This window comes from Ahaetulla prasina, chromosome 2, assembly GCF_028640845.1.
Source record: "Ahaetulla prasina isolate Xishuangbanna chromosome 2, ASM2864084v1, whole genome shotgun sequence".
Taxonomy (NCBI): domain Eukaryota; kingdom Metazoa; phylum Chordata; class Lepidosauria; order Squamata; family Colubridae; genus Ahaetulla; species Ahaetulla prasina.
Window position 1 is genome coordinate 188310766 of NC_080540.1, and position 13041 is coordinate 188323806.

The 13041-nt window shown below is 36.5% G+C and overlaps 1 protein-coding gene across 4 annotated transcripts in view; it reads left to right on the forward strand.

Moving 5' to 3' along the window:
* POSTN (periostin) overlaps nucleotides 1-13041 on the forward strand; it is a 96333-nt gene that overhangs the window by 67653 nt on the left and 15639 nt on the right. For all 4 annotated transcript variants that reach the window (XM_058169279.1, XM_058169280.1, XM_058169278.1 and 1 more), the window contains exons 10-14: nucleotides 2257-2405; nucleotides 4121-4257; nucleotides 7005-7135; nucleotides 9708-9838; nucleotides 10085-10187. In XM_058169279.1, coding sequence (XP_058025262.1) covers nucleotides 2257-2405; nucleotides 4121-4257; nucleotides 7005-7135; nucleotides 9708-9838; nucleotides 10085-10187 — 651 coding nt within the window. The remainder of the gene's footprint in view (nucleotides 1-2256; nucleotides 2406-4120; nucleotides 4258-7004; nucleotides 7136-9707; nucleotides 9839-10084; nucleotides 10188-13041) is intronic.

Genomic DNA, 13041 nt, shown 5'->3' on the forward strand with positions numbered 1-13041 from the left:
GGGCACATGCACCATCGCCAGCTGTATGTGCACTGGACAGCTGCTCTCTTTCGGGTTCTGGTGCTTTGTCATGTGTGATCCAGTTTCGGCACTTGGTGCTGAAAAGGTTAATCATCACTGCCCTAATGCTTTGAAACATCAATGCCATTTCTTTTGAAATCTCACTCATTTCCACTGATGGAGCATCTTGTCTTATTTTAGTAAGTCCCACTCTTACTCAATAGTCCAAAAAACAATGTATTCAAGTCCAAATATTGTTCCTCAGAAGGTTCAATAATCATAGTTCTTTACATCTCAGAATTATTAATCAGTTCCATTTAAGTAATCCAGGCAGCTTCCACAAGTCAAAAGTCACTTTATTTAAGAGTCTTCCTTATTCTCACAATAGAGTCTCCAGTAATCATAAAGTAGATAGCTATGGAACAATAAGTATCACCACAGTCCTCCAGATGAATGTTGTTTATTTCTCTTATCAGGAAATTTCCTAGGCTTGTAGGGATATGGTATATTTTCCATTTGTTAGTAGATGGCACCTTCAGCTTAGGTTTCAGCATTGTTCCAAGTCTGATATATTGATTAATTTAATTTTAATTCAGTTTATGAAAGCAAAGCCGGCTATTCAAGTAGATAGTTCCAGCATTTTATAATGTCTTTCCAAAACACTGCCTACCCAGCTTAAAAATCCAACTTTCTGTGTTTTAAAAGGTCTTTAGCTTTTCTCCCCTTAGTTCCTTTCTTTCGGGTCTAGGATTTTTCTAAGAGTCTCTTTTCCTGGATTTTCCTCTCTTTTTTTTTTAGGGTTAGGGTCTAAATTCAAAAAAAATCTTCTCACCCAGCTCCAGTCACTGTTCATCTACACTGCTCCTGCACATTTCTTTGTTGCTTAGGCTGTCCCAGCTTCATGGCAGCCATGATGGCTACCTGTTCTCCTCATCGTGGATGAGAGGGAAGAAGCCCTGGGTTGCTGCTCTCTGTGACCTGCAGGGCACCCCTCTTTTCTTCACTACCCCTACTCCCTCCAATGGGGAGAACTCAGCATGGGAGCATGGGACCCACTCCTCATGTCCAATCTCGCTGTGACATCAGCTGGAAGTTTCCAGTGTAATTGTGATTATGGAGAGCTGGTATGTACGTTTACTTGAAACATTAGTTTGAACTTAAAATGTTTTTTTTCCTCAGAGTGATCAAAACTTGTGGGAGGGAGAGAAGGAGAAAGGGGATGATAAAGGAGGTGGGCTTTAGATTTTGGCAGATAGAATAGAATAGAATAGAATAGAATAGAATAGAATAGAATTGAATTTTATTGGCCAAGTGTGATTGGACACACAAGGAATTTGTCTTGGTGCATATGCTCTCAGTGTACATAAAAGAAAAGATACATTCATCAAGGTACAACATTTACAACACAATTGATGATCAATATATCAATATAAATCATAAGGATTGCCAGCAACAAGTTATAGTCATACAGTCATAAGTGGAAAGAGATTGGTGGTGGGAACTATGAAACGATTAATAGTAGTGCAGATTCAGTAAATAGTCTGACAGTGTTGAGGGGATTATTTGTTTAGCAGAGTGATAGCCTTTGGGGAAAAACTGTTCTTGTGTCTAGCTGTTCTGGTGTGCAGTGCTCTATAGCGTCGTTTTGAGGGTAGGAGTTGAAACAGTTTATGTCCAGGATGCGAGGGATCTGCAAATATTTTCACGGCCCTCTTCTTGATTCGTGCAGTATACAGGTCCTCAATGGAAGGCAGGTTGGTAGCAATTATTTTTTCTGCAGTTCTAATTATCCTCTGAAGTCTGTGTTTTTCTTGTTGGGTTGCAGAACCGAACCAGACAGTTATAGAGGTGCAAATGACAGACTCAATAATTCCTCTGTAGAATTGGATCTGAATTGGATTGAAGCTGATTGTGCTGTAAAATGTCCTGTGAGAATCTTGTGCACTGGGTGTTTCAACAAGAGACTAGATGGCCATTTGTCATGAATTATATAATCTGGAATCCTGCAATGAGCAGGGGATTTGTTTCAATGCTGTGAATGACCTTTTCTGCGATTTTGTGAAGACATTTGGTGATCATGTACCTACAATTAAGATAAAATGATGGCATATTAAAATTGATGTGAAAAGCTGAACCCCAAATTATGACTATGTGAAGATAGCATTTTCACAGCATTTAAAGTTAATGTCATGCTTTGCATATGTTAAATTCTACAAAAAAATTAATGTAGATTTTATGTTTTTTTTAAATTGTTAGATGATACTTTAAATATGGATCAGAGAATCCTTAAACTGATTCTGCAGAATCACATTTTGAAAGTGAAAGTTGGGTTGAATGATCTCTACAATGGACAATTCTTGGAAACACTAGGAGGAAAGAAGCTAAGAGTATTTATATATCGAACAGTAAGTAAAATTAAAGTTTTTAAAAAATTATTATAGTAAAAGATGGTAAAATTTTAATTTTGTAGATCCTGCTTCAGTCAAAGGATATGGTTGTGCCATATAGCCCATAAAAAAGGTTAAGGCTATATACTGAGAACAGAAAGTAACTTATTTGAACATACAGAGAAAATATGAATAAACTCAGCTGGAATAGTACTATAAGATAATGGAACCAACTGGGTAACCAAATTTCAATCTGATCTACTTTCCAGCAACCTTATAATTAACCAGTTTATGCAATAAGTAGGTGTAAATGTGTTTTTTTTTAATACATTTCCTGATGTATATTATGGGAGCAATTTTCCAGCTTTGGAAATGAAAGTAGAGTATTGGTGCATTAATTCAATTTGGAATTTTATCAGCACAAAATCCAATATCTAAATTCAATATCATCTTCTGCTCAATTTATGTCCTTACTTTAATTAGCTATTTGAATTGACACTGATTTCAAGATGAGCAGAATCTGGTCTTAAGTGTTGTGGCTTGCCAGCTGCCAGCAGAGGAGGTTGGAGAGGAACTTGGGCGAATTCTGGAGTCTGGGGAAGGCTCTGATGAATGCTCTGCATGGACACAGAGATAGAGCCAGGGCTGTCTGACATTTCCCAGCTACCGGAGAGGCAGCTGCCTTTGAAGGCTGATATGAGTGAGGGGGAAGAACAGCTGGGGCCTGTTCCAGATGCACATATGCACAGAGCAGTTAGGAAAGGTGAACAACGGAGGACAATGAGTCAACTCGGGCAGCAAAGGACACATGGATGCTGAATGGCCCCTCCTTGGCTGGAGAATAAATAGAAGGAAAAGGGAGTGGTTGCCATGGGAGACAACAGTTCGTATTTCTGAAGATTTTGCTCATGTGCCACAAAGACTGCTTGCCAGAACTTAATTTGCAGCCTTTCTGCAGGGAGCTCGCAGCCTTGCAATTATCTCAAGGAACTGATAAGGTCTGTTACTGCAGTTAACTCCTTAAAGGACTGGACTATTGCCTGGACTTTTCGGTGGTTGAATGCAATTAATTCACAAGAGGTAAATAAAGAGGGTTTTTTCATGAAAAGGCGTCTGTTTCTTGCTTCTGCTAAGGCTGGGTCAGAACACTAAGACACTTAGGAACAAAATGTGCTTGTTTGTTTCTAAAGGTAATTTTTTCAGAGAAGAAATTTCTGAAATTATGTAACTTTTGGGACAAAAGTATATGAGTAATATATGCATAAACAGTATAGTATGGTACAATATTTCTTGGAAATAAGTTTCATTTGAAAGATTGAAGGCAGCCTGTCTTCATGTACTAGGATTTCAAATTCACTCTTGAAATACAATATTTATTTAATAAAGAAAATATATGATTCTGGATTCAACAGCCTTAGTAAGATTCTAAAGATTTAGTTTCTGTGGAGTTATTTAGATACAACATAATTTTTTAGAGATTAAAGTTCTTATGCTTGGGCCTGAATGACCATTTTTTACCTATCCAGAAAAAATTACTAAAATCACTAAATTGGATATTATTTTCATGGTGCCTTTTATTCAGCCATTAAAGAAAATGTTATATTTATTTTAGCAGATTGCTTGCACAAGAACTAAATGGAAAATATTTTATGCTACATAAAACATTTCCATGCAAAATATTTTTATGTATTTTCCAGTGAGATTTAGCTCATATGCTGTTTGCTGTTTGCTAGGCTGTGTGTATTGAAAATTCATGCATGATTCGAGGAAGCAAAGAGGGAAGAAATGGATTTATCCATATTTTTAGGCAAATAATCAAACCAGCCGAAAGAACTCTGCATGAAGTATTGCGATCTGACAAACGATTCAGGTATAGTAAGAATTTTTAACTATTAGGAGGTACCAAAAATGTGAAGCTATACAATAATGCTTTTCATATTTAACATTACAAATGTTAAGATATTACTATATAATAAGTAGATGTTACTATATAATACTATATTATATAGTATAGTATATTATATATACTATATAATTACAAAGATTATGTATTGTTCCAGAAATACATTATCCTACACTGGTTTAGGAATAGACCAGCACAATTTAGAGATGCTCCAGAAGAGGATTGAGAAAAACAAATTTAGAGATTCTCCAGAAGAGGATTGAGAAAAACAAAATTTTGTTCTTGGTAGGGACATTCACCTAAGTCAAATAAAAGCAATTCCTTATTGTGGTCATAGACCAAAGTTAGTATTTAATCTAAGTCTATATCAAATTACCGACAAAGTAGATGCTCATTAAGTCTAATTTATGGCACAGGTCATAGTATGCCCAATTTTAAGCACTGCTATGCAGAACCTGGCAACAATGTATATTGTAGCAGTGTCAGATCCCATAGAGTCCTATAGGAACGCTGTCATTCGGGGGGGGGGGGCTTGGAGGGAATTTCTGTATGGAGTTTCTGTTTCTATTCCTTGCTTTGCTTTGCTTTGCTTTGCTATAACTTTCGGAACCTTGGGAGGGGAAATGGAATATGCCTCAAGCCAGCTGCCTTATCTCATCTCCAGAGAAAAGCAGCAGTGTTGCCTTGGAGACCAGCATTTATCACCTTCTCAGTCTGAGTTTCCCATAACATCTTCGCACACTGGGATTGGCTCAGTGATGTATTGGAATTTGGGAGAGGCTCTGTCTGCAATGTTTTAATCTAATGTTTCGAGCAGGAAAACTTAATTCCTGCCTAGATCTCTTGCTATCACAATCTTCCAATAAAATGGCTTTCATTTCAAGAGTTCTGCTTTCTTGAGAAGACTGGCGAGGCAGGACTTTACAAGCAGTGTTAGTATCTAAAAGTACAGAATTGAGAGGTATAAAAGTGTCCTGTGCACCTTGGATGTTTATGAAGTAATGGTGAGATGAGGCTAACATAAATGTTTTTGTAATACAGTCACCCAGAAGCATGTACTCTGTTATTTATGTGTGTTCAGATTGTAGAGGCATTACCTCTCCAGATAAGGAATCTTGGTGTATCAGTCTTCAAAGATACCTGAGGCAGGTCATGAATTTATGCCAGAGTAAAGGTCCTCCTGTGTTTAGGTTCAAAGTTAGTTATACTTTGCAGATTATCTATGGGATTCACTGACAATAAATGTTGGGATCTTGGCTACATCCAATTTTGTAATCTATGCCTGCTACATCCTGTTTAATGAACCCTTTGGAAAGATCATATACTATACTGATAAGAAGACGTGGAGATAAGTTCAAGGATAAAAATTTCCTGACAATGAAAACAATTAACTAATGGAATGGTTTGCCTTCAGAGTTTGTGGGTGCTCCATTACTGAAGGCTTTGAAGAAGAGACTGGACAGCCACTTGTTTCCAATGGTTCTACAGCTTGAGCAGGGGTTTGAACTAGAAGACTTCTGAAGTCCCTTCCAACTCTGTTATTCTGTTGTACTTGCCACTACCCTTTTCCATGTGGACCACTCACAGTTAATTGGAGAAGACCAAGGGGGGAAAAAGTCTGAGCAAATGGCTGAGAATGGTCTTCTACACACTATCTTTCACTTTCATGAGGTCTGTTTCTAATGCCCCCTACATTCTTTCTATTTGCAAGGTGGCATTAGAAATATATTTTAGAACATGAAGGGCTGATCTTAGCAATTTGGATTGTGTAGGTTCTAATAGTAAAAATTGGAGAAGGGGCTCAGTTGGGAAACCATAAAGAACATGTTATTGGCTTGACTTTGAATAATTTGAGTGTGGCAGGCATATAGTGGTCACCTCTTGTTTTAGAGAATTTAAGAATGGCAGATAAACAACTATACATTTTCTGCAACATTTATGATGGTGCAGAACAGTTATGGCTTTCTTACTATCAGCAGAAGGACGGACTACCCTCAGGTATTTGAATCAGGAGATGTGCTTAATTTTGTGATCATCTATGTTCCAAGAATGGCTCTTGGGTCTTTTGGCAAATGCCATGATTTTAGTTTTCTGATAATTGATAAATGCATTGGTGGTATAGTAGTGAGCATAGCTGCCTTATTATCCTTAGAATAATCTGTTCCTTTTAGGGATTATCCCTCCTTTTTTAAAAAAATTGAAAGACAGTTGGTGTCTAGCCACAGTAATCCAATTCAATGAGTTCAGGTTCATTTTTATCCACTATTCATCTGTCTAGAGTTTTTCTACAGGAATTCCATAGCTCAAGCTGAAGACTGCAAAAGCACCCAAGTAGAAGATTATACTAGACCTGCTCCAAGAAGAACAGAAGAACAGAGTTGGAAAGTGCCTTGGTGGTCTTCCAAGACTTTAGAGTATTGGTAGTTACTCTAAAGTCACTTATCAACCACCTATTTATTGTTTGAAGTTATGACCTTTGGGGGGAGGATCAGCTTTGTGACTAGTCCTCAGATTTACAGCTGTGTCCCTCTATCATTGCTATTTGGGCACATCATGACAAGAAGAATTAAGTGGTGAAACTGAATACAAAATAAAAATGGTTTTGATATTGGGAATATTGCACATTCTTCTTTCTATATACAATTTCATTTTAATATTCTGTCAAATGACAATACTGAGAGATATATTATATTTGGGATTATTTTCATCCCCAGCACTTTCCTTAGTCTTGTGGAAGCTGCAGGCTTAGAAGAGGTTCTGTCCCAGCCTGGTGACTGGACTTTCTTTATTCCAACAAATGATGCTTTCAAAGGCTTGACTGAACAGGAGAAAGAGATTCTGATAAGTAAGTCATAAAAAGATAAATAAGGACCGTCCCTGGAATGAATTGTTTCATTTCCTCTTTTGCACTATGGGAATTGCAATGTGATTTCTCTTGGTCATTTTGGTTTTTTGGGTTTTTTAAAATGGTCTTTATATTTATTTATTTATTTATTTATTTATTTATTTATTTATTTATTTATTTATTTTTCAAATTTATATACCGCCCTATCTCCCTAAGGACTCAGGGCGGTTCACAGGCAGTTAAAATACATATAAATACAGATTAAAAAACAATTAAAAAATATTTAACATTATACTGCCAACATTCAGCAGCAAAATCTAATTTCCAATAATGCAATTACTTCTTTTTTCCTCCTTTTTGATAAAATAAATCTTATATATTAAACTTTGATTTTTTTTAAAAAAAATGGCTATTCCCCTTCTCTAGGTGAGCCAAAAGCCCACTTTGTCCAGAGACAATGAAAATATAAAAACAAGTCAGCACTATTTGATTATATAGAATTTCATATTTGTTTTTTTTATACCTTATAGGTATATGGTTGTTGCTTTGGCCATAAATTCTGCCTCTTGCTCTCTTAAGTGACCAGGAGATTCCTTATGTCTTACTGACAATGTTCTCTTTGATTTGATGCTGACCAATACTCAGTGTTGAAAGGTGACCATAACAGTCTGGAATTCTTGATTTTAAAAGAATCTGAAGTTAATATATACATCTATTAAACTTCAAAGAGAGTGGGGTATTGCAGCAATTATTACATGAATCCATGACAGAAGTTCAAAACTGTATAGAATTGTATTCTATACAGTTATATATAGACTTATATTAAAAAAGGTAATAGTAATAGCAATCATAAATAATTTCTCAAAGAAGAGGTTAACAAAAAAAAAAATTAAAATAGCTGCCCAAATAGCTTGGTAAAGAAGAAGAATACATATAAGAGATAGAAATTGAGACAGGTCACCAAAGAAAAATACAGATACTGTAGAGGTGGTGTCAAAAAGCTAACAACTAGAACAAAAAAATCTTCAACATATAGGTATGTTGAAAATAAAAGGAAGAAGGAAAGTACATTATATACTCAGTCAAAATAAAAAAAATGCTAACCGTTCTACCCATTTCTTTTGGTTTATTCTTATATCCGAAGAGTAATATGAGTTTCACTAGGCAACTATGTAGAATAGAATAAATTGAAGACAAGAGTTATTGTCAGAGAATACCTATTTATTATGAATAAATTTAAATTTCCAGGATCAAATGAATTGTATTTTAGGATAATGAAGGATTTTGCTCATGTATTTTGAAAAAGGGGAAAAAAAGACACACTAATCAGACTTTCATTGGTATTTGAAAAATTCCATAATAGGTCATGTACACAAATGTATTGAATACACAATACACAAATTTATTGAAATTTCAGAAATCTCTAGGGATGTCTCAAGAATAAATCTTTCCAGACTGGAGGTGGTGGGGAGAGGGAGGGAGGGAGGGAGTGGGTGAGGGAGAGACAGGGCGGGATGGTATTTTGGTAGTCTCACTGAATATGTTTTTAGCTACTAGCTGTTGTGGTTGATTTAGTTTGGATTTCTGTATGGGGTAGGGGATAGGATTCAAAAATACATAAATCACCACTTTATGATTTCCTTCTTAACCTTCTCTTTCAACCCACATCCCCAACACACATATAGTATTATCCTACCTTACTTGAATAAGCATTGTCCATTCTTGTGTCATCCTGTGACATTGAGATCCTTGTTCTTTCTAGTATATGAGTTATTTTTGGCTTGTTCTTGTTTGTGAATTCTATGTCAGATCTCAATAAAAGGATTTATTTGCAAAGAAGTTGCAAATTTGCTTTATTTTATTTTAAAATTTATGTTTTCCTTCCTGTTTTTTCAAAAATCTCAAGAGCAGGAGTTCTTGCAACTCTCCTATAGTGTATAAAATCCAGTTGCAAATCCAAATTGAAAATCTCTGTGTTATTGTAAGATGAATTGGATATACTATTATTATTCTTTAGATTTCCATTGCAATCAAGATATAAAATCTCATTGCTAATTATTTTGTCTTAAGTTCAGGTTTTGATTCACTTGGGGGAAAAAAACCCCAGAGTATGGATATAGGAGTGTGTTAGTTGAAGGAAAGTAAGTTCTTTGTAGCACTTATTCATTGAACTAGGCTAACCAGTGCCCATATCTTTTGCATCAGCGGTGAAATCTGAATTTTTAAACTATCGGTTCTGTGGGTATGGCTTGGTGGGCGTGGTGTGGCTTGGTGGGCGTGGCTTGGTGGGTGTGGCAGCGAAAGGATACTGCAAAATCTCCATTCCTACCCCACTCCAGGGGAAGGATACTGAAAAATCCCCATTCCCTCCCCACTCCTGGGGGAAGGATATTGCAAAATCTGAATTCCCATCCTACTCTGGGGCCAGCCAGAGGTGGTATTTGCCAGTTCTCCAAACTACTCAAAAATTTCTGCTACCAATTCTCCGAACTGCTCAAAATTTCCACTACTGGTTCTCCAGAACCTGTCAGAACTTGCTGGATTTCACCCCTGTTTTGCATTTTTTCACCAGGAGACCAAAATGCTCTTAGGAATATTTTGCTTTATCATTTGATACAAGGAGTTTTCATTGCAAATGGAATTGAACCTGGTGTGACTAGCATTCTTAAAACTATCCAGGGTGGCAAACTATATTTGAAAATGGTAAGTAGTTATAGCTCTTTTTAAAAAGACCCTTACCTTTATTTATAGTTATTCACTGACCATTACATATCCAAACTGACAATGAGGAGCACCCTTGTAAAAACTATGCATTACTGTTGATTAAATTTTACCAGCTTCTTTAAATTTACCTAAATCTCCAAATTTCTTTAATATTAGAGATGGAAATATTTCTTTCACTAATTGTGGATAATTTTCTTGTTTTAATTTTTGTTGATTATTGCTTAGGTAAATGACACTCTTCTGGTAAATGAACTGAAATCAACAGAATCTGATCTCATGGCAACTAATGGTGTGATTCATGTCATAGACAAGCTTCTGTATCCTGCAGGTAATTTAAGGATTATTACAATGTATTCTTGAGATATACTGGCTATGAGATATAATGATTTTTTCCCACAGGTTCACATAATCATAGAAAAATAAATAAAATATTTGTGTGCAATTGTTAAAGAGTGACAATGGACTGGGTGGAAGGGACTCATGGTTGGCTGTGCTCTTGAAACAACTTCCAGTAAGAAATTAAAATCTTAATGTGATGCAATGTCTAATATTATGTTTCATCATTCACTTTGCAAAATTTGCAATGGATTTTGAGTAAGCAGGGATATTGTAATAATTGCCAGACACCAGTGACAATTCGATTCTTGCTTACAGTCCATATGGTCAGTATAGGAAGTTTGGAGGCAGCAATATGATCCATATTGACAATATATTGAAATGATTGGGAGAAAATATCCATAATTTTTGTGCTATATTGGTTGGTCCTAATAAAGATATTTTGATCCCCGCTGCCTGGAACCGGTGGGTTCTAAGGCCCTACTTGACACACACTGGGCTATCCCCAAAAGTAGTACTCATACTTGAGTATGAGATGCCTTAAACTGAATTTCAAGACTGGTAATTAATTGTGACATATTGCTTAAGGATTCTTCCCACTGGGCTGCTTCCACTATTCCTATCTAATAATTCACTTTCAGTATGCACACTGGCAGTAGAACAAAAATAAAAATCCCATGGACATCAACTAGCAGTCAGAAGACATGATGAAAACTCCTTAATTTCACAACATATGGACAGACGTAACCACATTTTCAACTGGGGAACTGTGACTATCATAGACCAAGCCAAGTCCAAAAATGCTAGGGAATTTAGATGCTTAGCACTCTGAAAAATTAGTGTCAATAGACACATAGCTATAAACAATATCTATAGACTATGCAAAGAGATAATCAACAAGCCAAAAAGGGAACAAAAAGACCTTAACATCTCTCAACCAGCAATAAGCAACCAGACGAGCATAGATTGATTCCAAGATTAACATCAGACCAATAATCAAGTAAACAATATCCTAGGTAAGAAACTGACAAACAAGCCAACAGTAAACAGGAGTATAAGTAAACAGTAAACAGCTGAATCAAAGAACCTCCAAGATCACTCCCACCAACAGTGACAGGGCAAGCCACTAGAATATAAACTGAGAACAAACCCCACTCCTTATTAGCACTGATGATGATACCTAGTTTGGGTAATGAAACGTCTGCAAGAAAGCTATCAAGCTCAGAAAGCACCGAGTTTTCTCCTTTAGTGTTTGCAGCATAAGACATGTGAGGTGTTTTTAATTTCCTTATTGCCACATGTATATGTTTGCTCTGCTATGAGGGTTTTATTGTACCTGCCTTGCAAGAGTATTGAGAAGATATTAAATCTTCTCCTCAGCCATGGAGTCATGGTGGCAGTGGTTAGAACGCAGTATTGCAGAATAACTCGGCCCACTGCCTGGAGTTTGATCCTGCTGAGGCTCAAAGGTGACTCGGCCTTCCATCCTTCCAATGTGGGTAAAATGTGGACTCAGATTGTTGGGGGTTTGTTGTTTACATTGTAAACTGCTTAGAGACTGCTTAGCACTATGAAGCAGTATATAAATCTAAATTGTGATTGCTAGTGCTAAATCTAGTTCTAAAAATGATATTCTGCTCTTAGCAAAGGTTAGATCTTTCAGATATCTTGCTGGTTATATCACATCTACTCCTCTGCTGTGGAGGAGTAGCCTATTAACTTCAAATTAGAACTCCATTCTCCTATTCTGTTGAATACCAATTACTTGATTGATCATAGCCTAGTCATGAGATTAAGAACAATGTGGAAAGACCATAAAAGACCAATTTGTGCTCTATTGCCTGTTTCCAGGGAGGAGTTATCTATCAAGATTGAGGGGTCAAAGCCCTGTAGAGAATTTTGTCAATGTTTTAGCCTCAAAAAGGTTTGAAGGTGCAGGGACTAATAGTTCTCCACCTATAAAAAAAAAACTGATGGCATTTGTGGACCTAAGGGCTGATTGCACCATGTGGTCCAGATACGTCTTCCAAATACAAATATTTTAATAAATATGACAGATCAGAACACATAACTGTATCAATTGATAGTAGTGGAAATGACGAGTGTATTTTTCTATCATCCTTCCATCCTCAGAAAAATGACTCATAAGACATGCCTGTTACCCAGAAATTTTAGGCTAACAATGTCTCCAAACTAGCTTTTATTTTTTCAAATAGAATGGGGCTAGATAGACCTTGGACATCTTCTAGTCCAGCCCCCTGCTCAAGCAGGAGAACCTATACCATTTTAGATAAGTGACTGTCTAGTCTCTTCTTAAAACCTCCAGTGATGGAGTGCTCACAATTTTTGAAGGCAAGCTGGTTAATTGTTCTGACTGTTAGGAAGTTTCTCCTTAATTCCAGGTTGTGTCAGATCCCTAAAAGTAATACTGTCATTCAATTGGGATAAGTGGGGGGGGGGTGGATTCAATTTATTGCCTGTATCAACAGATATTTTACAACCTACATCCTGGCGCCAAAGCACCCTGAGATCTCCTTAACTTTGGGGAATGTTTATGACAGCCATGTGGGCTGTTTCACTTTAAAGGATAACGGAGGATAGCGATGGGAATCTTCACACTTGTGTATTGGCTAAAATCTGCATTTTGGCTAAAGGAAGGGGTCTCTATTGCTTTAATCCTACTTGTCTTGCCTAAGGGTCAAAGATGTTGCTTTGAATCCATTGCTTTCACTTCTGCTTAATAAAAGGTTCCTTTTGAAATATTCCGTTTCAAGAGTTTTCACTTTCTTAAATTAGGAGGAGAGGCAATCCTTACAGGTTGCTTCTCTCTTTGATTAGTTTCCAAC